This window comes from Mangifera indica, chromosome 19, assembly GCF_011075055.1.
Source record: "Mangifera indica cultivar Alphonso chromosome 19, CATAS_Mindica_2.1, whole genome shotgun sequence".
Lineage (NCBI taxonomy): Eukaryota > Viridiplantae > Streptophyta > Magnoliopsida > Sapindales > Anacardiaceae > Mangifera > Mangifera indica.
The window spans coordinates 9,311,423-9,330,948 of NC_058155.1; the positions used below are offsets into that span (position 1 = coordinate 9,311,423).

Sequence of the window (19,526 nt, forward strand, 5' to 3'; positions counted from 1 at the left end):
ACCCCGTAAATCTTTATATATATTTACTTGAATATAAAAGAAAAATAATTGGCTTCTTGTCCCAGACGAAATATAACAAAGAATATGCCGTGTTAAGTATTAAATTGATACGGACACGTGTCACCGGGAAGAAAGAGGGGGTAGAAGAAGGTAGACTTTGGAGGGTGGAGCGGGGTAGGTGTGATGACTTAGACATCGTTCTTATTTGTAAGGGTTTATTCGTAATTCTAGCAAAGGGATCCTCCCACTTGCTCTTCTCAAAACGCACCTAAATACTTTGGTTAGGTGACTTCTTCTGTTAGCCTGAGCCTTTGCTCGGCTTGGAGTTGGAGTACTAAGAATGACTCAGTCAGCCAGTCAAGCTTATTTATTAATATAAATATAAATAACCACCAAAATATATACATATAACTCATATATATATATATATTTGTCAAAGAGAGGATAGATAGAGACTAAGCAGATGTGTAGATATATTTATTTTTTAACAAATAATAATATTATATATATAATATATTATTTATATATTTAAATTATATATAAAAAATATATGTATAACTTTATTATTTTTTAAAACTGTTTGGGGATAGTATTATCTCATACTAATTAATTAAAATGACCCAGTTAAAGGAGAATTCCTACTAAATTGACTAATGCTTTATACAAATTAACATCACTATCAATCCCTACAAAGTTTAAAAATTTTCATTTTCACACTCTCACTCAAATTTCACTTTAAAATTCAAAATTAAGAAAAGAAGTTTGTTACACCATGTATTTATATGAATATTAACTCTAAATTTCATTTATTTGATGATTAGATATTGTTTCTTGGTGTGTTAATTTGATTTGATAAGTTTGAAATATATTTCAAAATAATGAATCATAAAAAGAGCTGAAATGATATTTTTCCGATAAAAAAATGGCCAAATGACTATTTCCCACCCAAGGTATGTTATTATCTTAAATTTTCCTTCGTTAACTTTGAAAATCTCATTTACCTACTCATGAATGGTTAAAATTAACGGAACCCTAACCCCTTAAAATTTTATCTTTCCCCCCCCCCCCCCCCCCCCCCTCCAACCTTAAAAACTAACCATTTTCTCCTATACCAAGTTTTAAAAAATAGCATTCCCCTCTAGGATTTAACTTTCAATCCCTGACGTCATCACCGACAACGACGAAGCTTTTCGACTTTTCAGGCCAGATCTCGATCGATCGACGTTTCAGAGGAGAAAAGAGATATGACCGAAGCATGGTGACTACTCTGAAAAGCTTCGTCGTTGGCGATAACGTCGGATTTGACGTCAGGGATTGAAAGCTAAACCCTAGGGGGGGAATGCTATTTTTAAAAACTTAGTCTAGGGGGAAATTGTTAGTTTTTAGGGGTTAGGGGAGAAAACTAGATTAAATTTTAATTTATTTTTAATATTATAGATAAAGTGACGATTTTACCTTTTAAACTGTTAATTTTAACAGTCCATAGATGGGTAAATGATTTAATTTTACCTTTTAAACTGTTAATTTTAACAGCCCATATTATAGATTAAATGCGAATTTTTCAAACAATTATGTTCTTTATATTATATTTGTTAAATAATTTAATTATGAAATTATATATTATAATTGTAAGATTGATTGGCACGCGGAAATCTATTATTGTTTTGGTTCAACACGAAGTGAAACGGAAGAGGATGAATTGTTAAAAAATGGTATATGTCGATGGCGAAAACAAAATGGTCAAAATTCTTGTAAACATAATATTCAAAGGATTAGTACGATTAATGAGGAAACATTTTTATATTGAATGCAAGTTAAACCATATTCAAATAAGTATGAGATCAAAAAATGTTAATAGCAGAAAACATGTTAACATCTTTGATGATGATTACGTTGGTTGTCTTATTGATCTCATCAATAATTAAGAGAGTACATTCATGTTTATGTGACGAACACTCTTAAATTGGGAAATGCATCTCTTGAAACCATTAAATTTGATGTTCAAAACAATATACGATGTAATAGATAGTGATAGTTTATAAGGGATGAGCATAAAAAGGTAAATCTAAGTAATTCATATCATCGAATGTGTTCGTATCAGGTTAATTTAGGTTTTGGGTCAGAAAACTTAAATCTTGTCTTGGCCTATATTTGAATTATATCAAAATCTTCCAATCTTAACCTATCTTGAACTATATTTAAATTGACTTGACATGATCTAAATTGACCCAAAATTATCGGTTATTTCTATTCTACTAAGTGTTTTAATTGTTTTCCCAAATTATCCCAATTTATCATTAATAAAACACAAAATATAACACTTTGCATTGATTATGATAACTTAAAATATAACACTCACAGATACATCTTAAAAACAAAAGTATTTGTTTACATGTTATATGATTATAATTAAGTATGGTAAAAGTTAAAGTTTAAAATAGGTGTATTTATTTATGTTTTAAGCTGATGAATAATTGTGTACAAAGGGTATACATACGTTCATTTGATACCACCTCAACGAAAGGGATATCATGCCACGTTGAAATTTTTAAAAGGACACATGATCGTGTATGCTTAGGATGCACACCTGTGTAGTCCATTTGGAAAAGGCCTATAAGAAAGACACGTTATCGTTATTTTAGCTATTTTATTTTATCAACTTGATACGTTTTTTTTTCAAAAACCCTAAGAGAGTGAGTGGATTACTGCAAAAGGGACTTCGACGGCTATGCGACACTTTTTGACGAGTTGCAAAGAAAGGAAGAAGGGGGCCTAATTGATAGTAGATCATCTAATATTTCATCATGTGTTCCCATAAAAGGTATTGATAGGAGTTCTTTACTTACTATGTGGTGATATCTAACATCATTTGGTTTTTGTTATCGTCGTTAATGTGGTTATTATATACAAACTGTAATAATCATAATTACATTATGAATGTGATTATTATGCTTATATTGAATCATTCCAAATAATTGTAATATAATAAGTGATGATAAAACCTTACAAACATATCAAAATTCCAAACCATTATAAATAACTTAATCATTATACCGTATTAACTTACTCTTTTATATTTCATTCATTTATATTTTTATATTTTATTTATATTGTATCATATGATTATTGCAATACTAATTTACATATCAACATCACATAATACTTACATAGACAATGAATTTAATTACACATTCAATGAATACAATACTAGTAAACATAAAGACATATTGGGAGTGCACATCAATCTGATGACACCCATGACTTCTAACATTCTTATTATAACTTGGTTAGTTTCCTCCAAATAATCAATACCATAACCATGACATAAATTATTAAATCATTAGTCAAACCATATTATAAAATTCTCATATATTTTTACCAACCACTTTTCAATGTACTTATCATCAGAACTAATCTCATCTAAAACATCACATAAATTGACAATATTACTATTATAATATATAAATAATAAAAATATGAATAATATTATATGTATATGATATAATTTTATATATATAATAATATATTATCTATGTATAAAAAATAGATTGATATAATTTTATGGTAAAAATATACATAGTCAATTCAAAAAGTGGGGTTGGTGGGTCGATGGTTTTATTAAAATATCAAGTGTCATTTGGTCCATTACGGCTGCCAACTTTTTTTAAGCAATAGTTATGTACAACTTGTTATATAAAAGTCAGAATGCTAATTTACGCAAAGGGTAACTCGACTCGGCTCAGTTTTCTTGCCGCCGCCGCCTCTGCCCCTAACTTAAAAACTATCATTGAACTAATAATATAAATACAATGACGTAAAAACCCCCTTTAATATCGGAATTCCCAAAAACACCTTAACTACCTCAATTATCTAAGTTCACCAGACACGCACACACGCCGCACGTGCCCCCGGTTGGCCGTTAACCTTTATAAAAGCCTTTACATATTTCAAGGTCCTCTCCAAGTTCCCCTTCTTGAAATAAAACTAGGAACTCGCACGATACCCTAACTAAAAAGCCAATATGGCTCTCGTTGGCACCACCTCCGTTACTTCCACCAAGCCTTCCTTCATTCAGCCTCACACTCGGCCCTTCACGGCCAAGACCAGGTCCAATGTCCTCCCCATCTCCGCCGTCCACGCCGCTGATTCCGCTAAGCCATCTGTGAAGAGCTCGACAACACCGGCGACTCAGCCTATCACTAAGACCCACAATGCGGGTACTGGAAAATGGACGGTTGACAGCTGGAAATCGAAGAAGGCTTTGCAGTTGCCGGAATACCCGAACAAGGAAGAGCTGGAGTATGTCCTGAAAACTCTGGACGCATTCCCTCCGATTGTGTTCGCCGGTGAGGCCAGGAGTTTGGAGGAGCGCCTTGGTGAAGCCGCTGTGGGTAAAGCGTTTTTGCTTCAAGGAGGAGACTGCGCTGAGAGCTTCAAAGAGTTTCATGCTAATAATATTCGTGACACTTTCAGAATCCTTCTCCAGATGGGTGCTGTGTTGATGTTCGGCGGTCAAATGCCTGTTATCAAGGTCTGAATTTTTGAGGGGCGTTTGTTACCCTTTTTTTTTTTTTAACTTTTTGTTTTTGTTTTGTTAATATTTTGCTTTTGTATAGGTGGGGAGAATGGCGGGGCAATTTGCGAAGCCGAGATCGGAGCCATTTGAGGAGAAGAATGGCGTGAAGCTGCCGAGTTACAGAGGGGATAATGTGAATGGAGACACTTTTGATGAGAAATCTAGGATTCCAGATCCACAGAGGATGATCAGAGCTTATTGTCAATCTGCTGCTACCTTGAATCTTCTCAGGGCTTTTGCTACTGGTGGTTATGCCGCTATGCAGAGGGTTACACAGTGGAATTTGGATTTCACCGAACACAGCGAGCAAGGAGATAGGTAATTACCTTACCTTTTTTAATTGATTCGGTCTTAGATTACTGATAATACTTCATTAGATTTTTTTATGGCAGTTTACCGTCTTGACTCTGTTTTGATTCAGCCTTTGATCGGTAAATATTAAATTGGAAAACTTTGGCGGAGGCTTTACAAAAGTTTTGTCATTTTCGCCTTTGCCTTTTTCATGTGTTTAGTGTTTCTGACAGGTCATTTGTGTATGGGGTAAAGGCTAGATAACGTGTTTCATACAGAATATGCCATCTCCATCTCTATCTCCATCACCATCACTGCTAGTGTTTTTTTTTTTTTGGGTGGGGGATCGTCCAAAAATGGCCGTATTTGTGGTCTTAACAACTTGTCTTTACCTTATTTTTTGCCTTGTATATAAGATAAACTGCTTGTTTGCATTCTATAAGATCGATTTGTCACGTGTTTCTGAAGTCAGATTGTAAATTTATTCTTGTGTGAATGAATCACATGTGTAATTGGAATATGTTATTCCAAATATCCAAAGTATCCTACCCTTTGGTGTTCGATTTTTTTTGCACAAGTTATGATGGTTCTAAAAAAATTTACATAATCATATAGGATACAGATATTAATTTCCTTGTGGCTTTCTAATTTAACCATTTTATCTGGCACTTCTGCCTCTCTTATGTTACTTGGAATAACAGTTGTCCCTGTCCTGAAATGACAGGTACCGTGAACTTGCGCACCGGGTTGATGAGGCCCTTGGATTTATGTCTGCTGCTGGACTCACAGTTGACCATCCTATCATGACAACTACTGAGTTCTGGACATCCCACGAGTGCTTGCTCTTGCCATATGAGCAGTCACTTACTAGGCTTGATTCAACTTCCGGCCTTTTCTATGATTGCTCTGCACATTTTCTTTGGGCTGGAGAACGAACCAGGCAGCTGGATGGTGCTCATGTTGAGTTTCTGAGAGGTGTTGCAAATCCTCTAGGCATTAAGGTGATTATATATGGCATTTCTTATGTCTAGTTACATTGACTGATTTATGTTAGGTACAAAATAGAGGACGAGACCCCTATAATATAATATGGTTTTGTAAAACAAATTTTTGAGCACTACTGATATGAATTTTCTCTTCTACTCCAGGTCAGTGATAAGATGGATCCAAATGAGCTAGTTAAGCTCATTGAGATTTTGAATCCTCAGAATAAACCTGGAAGGATAACAATAATCACAAGAATGGGTGCTGAGAACATGAGAGTGAAGCTTCCCCATCTGATCAGGGCAGTCCGCCGGGCAGGCCAAATTGTTACATGGGTTAGTGATCCCATGCATGGTAACACCATAAAGGCTCCCTGTGGCCTCAAAACTCGTCCCTTCGATGCTATCAGGGTAAAATACTCATCACTTGTTTATAGATTTAATAAAAATTCTGAGGAATTTCCTGATTAGCATAAATTTAAATTTACTTCATCATGCTTTCCCTAATATCTGAGGAACAAATGCCCTTTGCGAATTTGGTTGTCTTATTGGTTTAGGGATCAGCAAATAAGTGAGAGTCATAATTGGCTTCCTTTAGTAAGCATACGAAGAATAGATTCATTTCGAAATTTGACAAAACGAGTTACTGTTAAAATTTAATGCAAATAACCTATGTCAGTTCTTGTTTGCCTGCTATGTATTTCCATGTTTTTGCTATTGAACCAATTTGAATAGAGATGTAGATGTGTCAAACTGACCAACCCTTGGCCATGGCCGTAAGTAAACTTTTGTGGTTAGAGATTTTTCTGGAGGCATGTTGGTTGATTGATTCCTTTATCATGTATGAAGTGAGCAGCTAGCTCAATCATGCCGAGTTTTGGCATGTTGTGATTTCAAAGAAATTAATAATTTTTACTTCAGTAAAAGAGATTGTGAGGTCAGCAGTACAATCCTGAGTGTCTGTATTGTTTGCTTTCAAAGAAATCATAATGTTTCTGAAGTGGGCATTGAGTTGTAGTTGGTGAGAAATTGACCACCTATAATATTTCTTGTGGCAAAAGGGTCAAATGAGGATTTTTATGCATGCATATGATAATTTTAAGTTAAACAATTTCTTGTTAGGTAGGTAGTTGTATTTCCTTAGTAAGTTTCAAGGAACCAGGAATACCTTTTTCATTTTTTTTTTTTTCATTAAATCTTTGGGAATTTCTTTCAGTGAAGGGAATATATTATTAGGAGGCGGCAGCTGTTATATGATTTTCTCTTCCTTCAATGTATTGCACATTTAAACAGAATATTTTTCACCAGATACCGAACAGACATTGAGTATTAATTACTTAATCCTACTTCATTTGTCCAGGCTGAAGTGAGAGCATTCTTTGATGTGCATGAGCAAGAAGGAAGCCACCCAGGAGGTGTGCACTTGGAGATGACAGGTCAGAATGTAACAGAGTGCATTGGTGGGTCAAGAACAGTGACGTTTGATGACTTGAGTTCACGCTACCACACTCATTGTGATCCTAGACTCAATGCTTCACAATCACTTGAGCTTGCATTTATCATTGCTGAACGCCTTAGAAAGAGAAGGATCAGTTCACAGCAGCCTCTTGTCTCCTCCCCCTCTTCTTCCTCAGTGCTGTAGAAAGCCTTAAGGGGCTTAACAAATATGTTATTTTAATATTTAGAGACTGTTCTAGTAATTTATATTCTGGAGTTTTGATTTAATTTTATGTTATGTATTGTATGTGCATATTGGAAGAGATGATTTGAGACTAAGAATCAAAATAATAAAGGATGAAATTATGAGTTTACCAGAAACTTTGTGAGGTTTGTTTGGTGGGTGCTATTATAATACAAAATTAGTTTGGCTTTCTACTAGGATTTAGGTGATTGACACAGCCATGGGCCCTACTGGCTGAATCACCCGTGGACTACACATGAGGTTCACCAAACTTGAGAGTCGAGTATATGTCTTAGCTAGGGTTGAGCAAATTACTTGCTTGGAACTAGAACCAAGGGGTTCCTAGCTGTTGGTTCTGGTTTCTGTTTGGATAAAAATCAGGCAAGTTTCTGGCTGTTGGTTCTGGTTTCTACTTCGATAAAAATCGAGCAAAGTCTCGGTTTTAAATGTAGCGGAAATTGATAGGTTTTGGATTCAGGTTTAGTTTTTATCTCTAAGGAATTGAAATTGATCCATATTTTAGAATGGGACGATGAGTTTGTCGTACAATGGATTGTTGTTGTCACAAGATGCGGAGGTTAGTCTGTCCAAGAGAGATGTCGACAATATTAAAGTGAATTGGGTTTTCTTGATTGACAGTAAATGGTCCTAGTGTAATGCTTTCATTGACTTGGATCCACATTGGACCATAGGGAGGCGGAGGAGGAGAAAGAAAAGATGATGCATAATCAGATCCTACGCTCAAGTTATAAGAGTACTGTTAGGATTGCAGAAGAGGCTGAAAATTGTTCCATTTGTAGTAGGAAGATAAAGAAAGTGCAGAAGATTTTTACAATTTAAGCAGTTGGTTTGAGTAATACTGTACAATTGCTGTGTGTTGGTGAAAACTGAGAACTGAAAATTTATTGGTCCTCTAATATTATGTATTGCAACCTTAAAATTGTTTTGTCAGAAAGATGTGATTACAATTGGCTACAAGAAAATTATTCTTTGGTTTGAGTTAAAGCGAAGATTTAAAGTTGGGTTTGGGCTAAAAAAAGTTTAAATTTTTTTTAAAAAGATTTAAATTTGACTTATTTAAAAAAAAAATTAAGTTTGAGTTTAAATTAAATTTTAAACCCTATTTAATATTAAAATAACATTAAATGAGATCAAAATAAATTAAAAATAATATCGAAATAACATAAATTAAAAAACAATAATGTTATGTATATTAAAGGCTTCAAAACAAATTAAAAATAATGTTAAATGAGTTTTTTTTATTTAGATATTATATAATTAAATAATTTTAAATTAAAAATAAAATAATATTTAATTATATAATAATATATTTAAATTCATAGTTATTTATATATTCAAACGTTTAGTTAAGAATTACTCCAAACAATATAAGACTGTATGCCAGTTGATTTTTTCCTTCATGCGTCAACCGCGAAGCACACGTATAACCGGTCTACGCCGAAAGTGAAATCGGTTTCACACAGACACGCTCTGTTAAGGTTGCCTAAACTGTACGCGAACCTCATGTTGGCGCCATTTTTGGGAATTGGCCGCGTTCTGCCAAAGCGAACATTTAAAACGGGTAAACTATATCCACCGATAGAGGTTTTTGATTAGTGTAGCTGAGCCAAACAATCAAATCAATGGAGAATTCTGGTGATAATAATGGTAGTGGAGTCGCAATAAAAGATCGCAGACCTGAAGCTCTCGGCGACCTTAAAGTCCTCCCCGATGAACTCATTTGCTATATCTTGGAAAACCTCACTCCTCGTGATGTTGGTCGTCTCGCTTGCGTTAGCAGGTTCTTTCTGCCGCTTATTATTATTATTATTTAAATTCTAATTAATAAATGTGTGTTCGTGACGAATTGGGTTTGTTTTGGCAAATCGAGGGTGATGACAATATGACTGAATAGCAATGCCAAAGTTAATTATATGTTTATTAATTTGTACCATCTGAATTTCTTCTTCATATTTAGCTATTAATATCATTCTTTCTGTTGAATTCATCTTTGGCCGTCGACTTGTTGAATTTATATAATTTTTGTCTCTAATATGCAGCGTGATGTATATATTTTGCAATGAAGAACCCCTGTGGATGAGTTTATGCGTGAGGAAAGCGAGTGGCCTACTTCAGTACAAAGGCTCTTGGAAGAAGACCACTTTGCAATTGTAATCTTTCAAAAGAATGCTATTTGTTTCACTTAGTTTCACAATATCTGTTATTTGATTTATAATGCGATAATTTCTGGTGTGCTTTAATGGCACAGAGAGGACCCACCTATTGAATACGCATCCAGAAGGCCGTTGCATTTTGATGGTAAAAATTCTTAAGTCAGAGCTTTTTGGACTGTGATTTAATAATTATTGTTTCTAGAGGTTCTTCTATCTAATGATATTGTTAATGTTTTCTATATACTTTTCTTTCTCCTAGTTATCTTAAGTCACTGACATTTGCTTTTTTCAGGATTCTATTCTCCATTCTTGTACAGAAGATTTTATAGGTGCAATACATCATTGGATGCCTTCTCTTTTGATAACCAGGTTCTGAAAGCAAGGAAAGTCTGCACTTTGGAAGAGTTTAAACATGCATGCAATGAGACCGATGTGGTATGGTGTAACCATTCTAAATGTTGTTTTCACTCTATTTGGAAAGATTTACTAATACATTGTTGTTTTAGTTCTATTATGTTATCTGTTATTGTGTAAGCTTTCATCTCCTTGCATATTTTCTTTTAATGTTGGTTTATATTTAAATCTTCTATAATTATCTGGTCATATTTAACTTCAATGTTTTTGTTTCCTTGGTGGCTTTTCTTAACATCTATGAATTATAATTCATAGCAGTTTGAGTACTTTTTAGAAATTCTGGAAGAAGAGCATCAAGCTGGTGTTAGCTTTTGAAATGTTAAATTAACATAGTAATGCAGCGTCACCACTTATTCTGGTGCTGCAATCTTAGCCTTTTTCCCCTTCTTGGTGATATAACTAACATCAGTACCACACTGTCATTGCTACCTTTAAACATTCACTTTATCATCACTTACAGTTTGTCTCCACCACTGTCATGATGAAGTACATCTTTGATATCTCATCTTACCATGTAATCATGATTACCTTTATTTCTACTTCCTCCAAAATACCATTACTATGACTGTGGATACCCATTTTGCCACAGTTACATATAGTTTTACCATCATTCAGTCCTGTGGATGCACTATGATCTGACTTCTTGTGATCCAAGAACAGATTTTACTAATAGCTACATGCCATGCAAGTTGTTGGCCTCAATTCATACATTAATAGATGAATAAATTATTAAAGAAAACCTAATGTGATCATTTTTATAACTGAAAGCAATAATTTTTCTGATATACTTGATAAAGAAAAGTGGGAGCTATTTCCATGAGCTACTTTTTGCTGCACAGTATATGCCTTTCTTGCACATTTACGAAATTCTGTAGTCAGAAATTGAAAATTGTATATAGTATGTGATTTATCTTATTCATGTGTTTTGGTCCTCATCAGGTTTTGCTTAGTGGATTGGCTGATACTTGGCCAGCGAGGACTACATGGACAGTTGATCAGCTATCGATGAAATATGGAGACACAACTTTTAAGATTTCTCAAAAGGGTGTAAAAAATATCTCAATGAAATTCAATGATTATGTCTCATACATGAAGGTTCAGCGTGATGAAGATCCCCTATATATTTTTGATGCTAAGGTGCTCTGCGGTTGTAATAATATACATTCAACCAAAAGTTTTTTCTTCTCTAGGCAAAATTGATGTTATTTGTCTTTTTATATAGTTTGGGGAAGCTGCACCAGGATTGTTGAAGGATTACAGCGTGCCTCATCTATTTCAAGAGGACTTATTTGCTGTTTTAGATAGAGATCAGCGGCCATCGTATCAATGGTTTATTGTTGGTCCAGAGAGGTCTGGTGCCTCATGGCATGTTGACCCAGCACTTACAAGTGCATGGAATACTCTTTTATCTGGCCGTAAAAGGTAAGATCATGTGTTACTGTTTATTGGTCTCTCTCTCTCTCTCTATATATATATATATATTTATATTCGGCAACACCAACACCTATCACGTTGTAGTTCTATTTTTTTAGTAATTAAATGTTTCGCAAAGTAATTATATGGGAAAAGAGAAGTTCAACAAAGATTCAATTTTACCTTTGAAATATCCTGAAATTTTTGTTCTTATTTTGTTGAATTTTTAATGTTGCATATGGTATCATGAAATGTGTGATTTTTGTACCATGATATGCCATGAGTGGGTGGTTTGCCATAGAGTTTGTGTACTTTTCTTTTTCTTCTCTGACTGGGCTAACAAAGGTCAAAACCTGAGTTGCAAGGCTTGATTTTGGTCGTGTACTTTTGATTATGATTGTGGTCTCTTGCCAATTTAAGTTTTGGTGTAGTTATACATTTTAGTGTGAGGATTTGGTCTTGGCCTCTTGGGCTGCAGGTAAACTATTTAACCCTTGGTAATTGAAATAGCTGATTACTACAAGACTGTCTGTTTTTTCAATGGATAGGTGGGCATTATATCCTCCTGGACGAGTGCCTCTAGGTGTTACAGTTCATGTAAATGATGAAGATGGTGATGTCAATATTGAGAGCCCATCATCTCTGCAGGTTTTTTATAAAGATTTCATCTCTCCTTTTCTATAATTCATCTGATTCACCTTTACCCAGTCACATTTGTTTTTTAATTTTTGGTGTGTGTGTGTTTATAGTGGTGGCTAGATTTCTATCCACTTCTTGCTGATGATGACAAGCCAATTGAGTGTACCCAACACCCTGGTGAGACAATTTTTGTTCCAAGTGGATGGTGGCATTGTGTCCTGAATTTGGAAACAACTATTGCTGTAACCCAAAATTTTGTTGATTCCAACAACTTTGAATTTGTTTGTCTGGATATGGCTCCTGGTTATCGTCATAAAGGCATTTGCCGTGCTGGATTGCTTGCTCTTGATGAAGGCAGTCATGATGACAAATCACTGAGTTACCCAGACATGACCAGGAAAGAGAAGAGGGTCAGAATTAACAGCTCTAGGGAGAGTCAAAATTGTGAAGAAGCTATTAATGATGTTTCAAAAAGCTATAATTTGTGGAAACAAGGATTTTCTTACGATATAAGTTTCTTGGAGAAGTTTTTAGATGAAGAGAGAGACCACTATAATTTTCCGTGGAGCTCAGGCAACTGCATAGGACAACGAGAAATGAGAGAATGGTTATATAAACTTTGGATCGGTAAACCAGAAATGAGAGAGCTAGTATGGAAGGTAATTCCTTTTCCTTTTAGCATTTTCTTTGTGTGTCAAGTTGGGCGTTTCTTTATTTTGAAAGAATAATGATTATTTCCTTTCTTTTGAGCTATAAGTGAGATAAATTTAATAAGCCAAATGTGTAAAATACTACCAGATTCTCCTTTGGCCGACCCACTGCTCCAATACCAAGATGTTCATTGAGCAACTCTTAATGTATGAGTTGCTAAACTCTTGTTGACCATACATATTTAGTAACAGTGTTAACTTGCTATATGCTTTTTTTCCATGGGAAATTTTCATGATCACCTTAGTCAATGGTAAACTTGGTGATCCTACTCACCTTAGTGATCACCTTGGTCGAGAGTGCATGATGATCCTTCTCATAGGACAGATTCTATAATGTTGAATAATGAAACAGAAAACCTTGAATAAAGTTATCTGGTGGTCATTTACTTCCAATGTTTTCGAAGAAACTTTTCATCATAGTTGTTTGTTTCCTATGTTTTTGCTATGTGGTGAAATTTGAGTTTATCTTTATTTTACCTTCTATTTGTCAGTCCTATAATTTGTGACATTTGCTCTGAATTGTCCTAGGGAGCCTGTCTTGCTGTAAATGCAGGAAAATGGTTGGAGCGCCTTGAAGAAATTCGCAATTTCCATGATCTTCCTCCTCTCAAACCTGAAGAGAGGCTTCCTGTTGGCACTGGAAGTAATCCTGTGAGTTCATTCTTTTTATGTAAAACCATGTTTTTCTGAATTTCATTTTTCATTTCTATATCTATTTCTTAGTCAAGTCTGTCATGTTATATTGCCCTTTTATCTGTTGAATTGCATTAACATATTGAAACATGAGTAATCAATGCATAAAACTGATTGATGAAAGGACATGGTTTTAGTAAGGTTACGATGGGTAAACGGATGTAGTGGTGTACTTTTGAGAGAGATGCTTTGTGGAGGGTAACATATGAATAGAAAGGCAAGGTTTGATTTTGAATTATGCTAAGACCTAAAGTTGATCTCTCTCAAAGTGTTTGTCTTTATGGATGCTAGCAACTGTAGGGTGTGATACTTAAATAATTTTCACTTATTTATTGATTTCTAATCTTAAAACTTCTAGTCCTCATGTAATTTACACACACACACACATATATATTTGCATTTGTCATCTGGTGTTTCTCTTGTTTGATTCCACTGTACAAAGACTAGAGGGTGTAGGATTTATCTCTCCTAGAGAGGGGCAACCTATTAAACTTGTGTGGTACATAGTAGCAGGTCATATTGAGGTTAACTTGAGCCACATAAAACTGGATTTCTTTGAATGAGGGCTGATTTGGAATATGCTACCGTCAATAAAGCAATGGAGATGGTGGCATTTCTTTTATTTTGACATGGCAAGATGAAATACGCTTTAATGTTAAGAATCTAATTTGTGTCAGTTGGCTGTTGATGTCAAAAATATATAAATTTGATTACTAGAAAGCAACTTTAGTTTATGAGCAATACTATGTGTACACACTTTTGCTGCACAATTTGGGTATATAGATGATAGGTGTTACTTTATCTTTAATTCAAAATCATTCAGTCATATAATGATACATTTTCTGTGTACCCAAATTATGTACTAAAAGTGTGTTTGCATAGTTTTATTGTTAGTTTATACGAATGAATTTATTGTAGCTCAGTTGGTCTAATATTGCTTTGACAGGTTTATTTGATGGCTGACTGTGCAGTCAAGATTTTTGTTGAAGATGGCTTGGAATCTTCACTCTATGGTTTGGGCACTGAGGTTAGTTTTTTTTTTTTTTTCTCTTCTCACTTTATCTTATATGCCCTGTGTTACATAGCCATTAATTTTATAAATTGAATCTAGTAGAAAGGGCTCAACAACAATGTATAAACAAAATATGTGTTTCATCACATATATCCATAGATATCAAAAGATTTGAACAGATTAACCTTGTCACCTGAATCCAAACACATAACCCAGTTTGCAGTGTCATAATTTAATTAAGGGTGGGGCTATTTTCTTTAACTATGCACCACTAAAATTTTAGGAATGATTTTTTATAAATCAATTTTTTGGTTTTTCGTTGTATTTTTCTCACACTTTAGCAATGATCTATTGATCTTGTATTGGAATAATGAAGGTATGTGGAGCAAAACTCTAATTTTTGTTTTGTTGTGGGTGTACTCAGAAATGGGTGTTTAAAGCACTTTTTTGGGTGTATATAGCCTCACCCCTTATTGGATGTATTAAAAAACATTAATCCTAGAAACTTAGGATGAAGAAAAGGATCCAAAAGTACTATTTGCACTCTAACACTTACTTGATTGCAGCTTGAATTTTATAGTTTACTGTCTAAAGCCAACTCCCGCTTGAAAAGTCACATTCCAGAGATATTGGCGAGCGGAATTCTTTATCTTGAGAATGGTTTGTACAAAGTTGTGTCTTGGGGTGGCAAAGGGGTGCCTGATGTGATTGGTAAGTGCAATCTTATCTCACAGAACCCCAGGGAAGACAGTTTCCCTTTTGGCATATGGAGCAAGAAACAATTTGAATTTAAAAGAGTGGGAAAATCAGTCTGCAAAAACACTTCAGATGGATGCAAGGGAATATGGCCATATGTAATAACAAAACGATGCAAAGGGAAGATTTTTGCTCAGTTGTAAGTGTCTTTACTTAATAATTTTCTGTTCTAGTTCAGATGCAGCTCAGCTTTTGAAATTACAGATATGCAAGGAGAGTACCATCGTTGCAGTTTCAGGCATAAAAACCTCATTTTTATTCTTTTTGCAGAAGAGATACATTGTCATGGGAAGATATGCTAAACTTAGCTTCCTTTTTGGGAGAGCAGCTGCGCAACCTGCATCTCTTGCCTTATCCTCCTTTTGATGACTTAACCTTATCAAGTTTTAAACAGAAAATGGAACTGAAAAATGGTCGTATGGAGAATTTTCTCAGTGAATCAAATATTCCAGTGGAATGGGAAGTTTTCATCAGAACTCTTAATGAGAAGAAGAAGGATGTTGCTAGCCGCCTGACTAACTGGTATGAAGACTCTTCTTTTGCCTCTATGTCTTGTTTGACACCTCAAGCCTGTTCAATGTCCCAACTAGTTGCATGTAGTATTTGGGAGGCTGATATGCACACTTTATGACATATTTTATTTATTTTATATACTGATTACTACCTGTACATCATCTGGTTCGGATGAATTGTGGGGTTTTGCTTGATCATCTCACACTTGTTTCTTTGTCATATTCATATTCATTTGAATTATCATGAGAAACAAGTTTGTGAATTAACTTGGTAATCGCCTCAAGAGACACGACAACTCCCAATTCTTAGACCAGGTGGCATAGTGTGTGGTGTTCTCATTCCTCATATTTCCTATAAATCTTGTCACCTTGATTGAATCTGCATAGTGTGCTAAAGTTTGAATACTTAATTTTTTTTTTTGGTAATTAAGTATGAATACTTGGAAGTGCTTAATTTAATAAACCAAATTTCTTCATAATTCGGTTTTCTCTATAATTGATACATTTTTCATTAAACAGTTTCTGTTACTACTGATGTGAAATTAGAGCTTCTTGTTTTATGTGTTTTACACTTAAAGGTTCATACCTCTAAGATCCTTAAGTTGAAATTTGTAGGGGAGATCCAATTCCTGGAACACTGATAGAGAAAGTTGATGAATACATACCTGATGATTTTGCCAAATTTCTTGATGTGTACAAGGTTTGTTCTGTAGCTCACCATCCTTTTTTATTTTCTTTTTCCACTGTGATACCTTTGTTTTGAGTACAGATGTATCATGGTTGAACCTCTATTAACTAAATCAGTATCATTTATTCGTTGTTGGTCTGATCTTGCTTCTGTTCGCAGGATGAAAATGGCCAGAATAAAGTTTGCAAACCTTGCTCCTGGATACACTCAGATATCATGGACGACAATGTTCACATGGTGCAATGCTCTGCTAGCTCATACTCGAGTGGAAATGCTGCAGATTCTGGCCCAAGGGACACTGGGTCCATGAATGGCTTTGATGGCAGTGGAGAAGAAAAGTCATGGCGTCCAACCCACATTCTTGATTTTAGTGATCTTTCTATAGGTTAGTGTTTTGGTTATGCAATATCTTTACCATCTAGCTATAACCATTATTCTGTCATGAAAAGAAGAAAAGAAACTAAAGCAGCAACCAATCTACTGAAAGGCCTAAGATACATAGATAGAAGGAAAAGACTACAAGATATCAGACAAGCAGAACATGAACCATAGAAGTTAAAACTTGTATATTTGGATAAGCAATGAATGACTACTATAAACTATCAGGCTAGAAGCAGTATTCGTCTTTCTCATAGATATTTGTTGCTTCAAGTTTTTTCAAATTTTATCTTCATTTCTGTCTGTTGTACTTTGATGTGATGGAAATCCTTCAATTCCTCTGTTTTACAGAATGTTATGTAGCAATTTTCTGATGGTGCTTCTAGGTCTTGTGGGACAACCAATCCTCTAAGCTTTGGTACTTCTTGTATATGAGAACATGAAATTAGGCTGTAACCAAGTTGATTTTCATTTTTTTCCTGCACTTAGAAAGTAGTCAACGTCAATCAATTAAATTGAAAGTTGAGGTATTGCATTTAGTTAAATCAACTTTATGTACTGATCTATCTATTTGAATTTTATCCTCTTTGCAGGTGATCCTATTTATGACTTGATACCTATACATTTAGATGTCTTTAGAGGCGATTCTAGGCTCTTAAAGCAATTGTTAGAGGGCTATAAACTTCCTTTATTGAGAAGAAAGCTGCAGCCTTTATCCGGTGATGACAAGTTTGCACGACTTTCATACCACACCATGTAAGTAATATCCTCATTTATGCTTTTTCTGTCTTTGGGTACATTCTGCCGAACTCTGTCAATGTTATTATTGATGTTCAATTATGCATTAAATACGGTAATGACTACTCTGATAATAGTTAGTAAATAATACTTCATGCTTTTCTTTCTCTATTAGTATCTTTCGAATCCGCTCCACTTTAATAATATAGGCTTAGTTAAATTCAGTCTCAACCCAACCTATCACTTTAGAGGGACCTTAAGCTTGAAACTTGAAACTGTTCATTTATTTGTATCTAAGCACTCAAATGATTTAACGTGAATCTCTTTAAGAAATCCAAAGTATAAACCAGATAATTTGCTAATGGGTTAACAGATCAAATTAATATAATATTGATTATAAGTTTAATCATCATTGCTATGGTGGCCATGTTTTCAGCCTATAACGGCATCAAACTGTCATAATCATGATAATTAGGCAGCCTTCTCCATGTGCTTATGTAATTGGATGGATTCATGTCTGCAGGTGCTACTGTATTTTGCACGAAGAAAATGTCTTGGGAGCTATTTTTGGTATGTGGAAAGGACTAAGGATGGCCAAATCATGGGAAGAAGTTGAGTTGAAAGTGTGGGGAGAACTAAATAATTACAATGGCTTCCTCTGATCATTCTTGCATTTCTTATTTATTTACACCTTCTAACGACTCTGCATTTTGTTGTCTAACTAACATACCAACACATTTTTTTATCTTTTTCATTAAATTTTGAAGATATGTAATCGTTCTTGTAATTTAAATTTGCACTCTAAAGTTACATAGGAATTAAATAAATTTAACTTGTAGCATGTAATTGTGTCAGATTATTTTGATTACAGCTTCGGTTCAATAGAAAAATTATGTTAACTCGTTCAGAATGTGTCATTTGTACTAATTGTTTACTTGGACTGGAAGATTAGAATGATTCGTTTGAACGATTTGTATCTAGAAACGTTTTCGGTTGGTCAAGTGTTAAAAGCATGGATTTTAACCCGGATTGGCCCAATTGTCGGAATCATCTGGGTTTACGGTTTGACCGTAGGGTTACCCTGGCCAAATCGTAAAAATTAGAGAAATTTAGGAATGTTGGGGGCCAAGTAGACACGCCCGGCCTAAAGCACGAAAAAAAGCTTAGGCATGATAACCCGGTTTGACACTGTAGAGTATCGGATCGGGTTTACAACTTTAATATTAGACCTATGGGCTAGCCCAACCCGGCCTGGTACTGTTTATAAATTTTTTTTTTCTTGGGTGGCATAAGCAAGAGGCATGCAGCAAAACATCTGCCTTGGTCTGCTTCTGCCAGGCAGAAGCCTCTGCATAATTTTTTTAAATAAATTTATTTTATTTTCCTTTATTTTCACTTTTATTTATAAATCTTTTACTCACTCAATTTCAATTATTTTATTATATTTTCAATCTCATTAACTCTGTTTCAAAAAATATCTAAATTCGTAAATAATAATTCTTTATATTTACAATTTCATTTTTATTTTAATTTTATAATTATAAAATATTATAAAATATCTAAATTCACAAATAATAATTATTTATTTTTGAAGAATTCAGAGATTTAAACATAGAAGATGAGTAGATAAATATTATATAGTAGATATATTTTATTTATGTTTTGTAATTTATACCGTATGTAAATTAATTTATTTGTATTATGTTATCAATTTATAATATTTTTCATCATATAACTACGGTATTCCTCCACCACAAGTGAAGGATTATAAATAAAATATTCGGGATACTGTTATCGGTTTTAATAATTGAAAAAAATTTATATTAAAAAATTTTAATTAAAATTTTTTTAAAAAAATTGATTAAATG

The 19,526-nt window shown here is 34.2% G+C and overlaps 2 protein-coding genes across 3 annotated transcripts; both read left to right on the top strand.

Moving 5' to 3' along the window:
- The first annotated feature begins 3,945 nt into the window (after nucleotides 1-3,945).
- On the top strand, nucleotides 3,946-7,668 carry LOC123202727 (phospho-2-dehydro-3-deoxyheptonate aldolase 1, chloroplastic-like). The gene is made up of 5 exons (XM_044618799.1): nucleotides 3,946-4,531; nucleotides 4,617-4,894; nucleotides 5,592-5,868; nucleotides 6,016-6,261; nucleotides 7,211-7,668. Exons 1-5 carry the CDS (start codon nucleotides 4,022-4,024, stop codon nucleotides 7,490-7,492), a joined length of 1,593 nt encoding a protein of 530 aa, XP_044474734.1. The 5' UTR covers nucleotides 3,946-4,021; the 3' UTR covers nucleotides 7,493-7,668.
- A 1,251-nt stretch (nucleotides 7,669-8,919) lies between these two features.
- Nucleotides 8,920-18,565, top strand: LOC123202728 (F-box protein At1g78280). 2 transcript variants are annotated; one of them, XM_044618800.1, is made up of 16 exons: nucleotides 8,920-9,332; nucleotides 9,592-9,702; nucleotides 9,801-9,850; nucleotides 9,998-10,140; nucleotides 11,059-11,256; nucleotides 11,342-11,541; nucleotides 12,081-12,180; nucleotides 12,282-12,830; nucleotides 13,410-13,532; nucleotides 14,521-14,601; nucleotides 15,153-15,481; nucleotides 15,613-15,864; nucleotides 16,470-16,554; nucleotides 16,702-16,927; nucleotides 17,514-17,676; nucleotides 18,182-18,565. In XM_044618800.1, the coding sequence occupies exons 1-16, from the start codon at nucleotides 9,175-9,177 to the stop codon at nucleotides 18,318-18,320; spliced, it is 2,907 nt and encodes a 968-aa protein (XP_044474735.1). In that variant the 5' UTR covers nucleotides 8,920-9,174; the 3' UTR covers nucleotides 18,321-18,565. The 2 variants fall into 2 exon arrangements, with proteins under 2 accessions (XP_044474735.1, XP_044474736.1); XM_044618801.1 differs by having other exon boundaries at nucleotides 11,059-11,214.
- The last annotated feature ends 961 nt before the right edge of the window (nucleotides 18,566-19,526 follow it).

Coding starts and splice junctions, on each gene's coding strand:
- LOC123202727 (XM_044618799.1), top strand. CDS start 4,022: ATGGCTCTCGTTGGCACCACCTCCGTTACTTCCACCAAGCCTTCCTTC. Junction 4,895..5,591: donor CACAGCGAGCAAGGAGATAG/GTAATTACCTTA, acceptor CTGAAATGACAG/GTACCGTGAACTTGCGCACC. Junction 5,869..6,015: donor CAAATCCTCTAGGCATTAAG/GTGATTATATAT, acceptor CTTCTACTCCAG/GTCAGTGATAAGATGGATCC.
- LOC123202728 (XM_044618800.1), top strand. CDS start 9,175: ATGGAGAATTCTGGTGATAATAATGGTAGTGGAGTCGCAATAAAAGAT. Junction 14,602..15,152: donor TCTATGGTTTGGGCACTGAG/GTTAGTTTTTTT, acceptor ACTTGATTGCAG/CTTGAATTTTATAGTTTACT. Junction 16,928..17,513: donor TTTTAGTGATCTTTCTATAG/GTTAGTGTTTTG, acceptor TCCTCTTTGCAG/GTGATCCTATTTATGACTTG.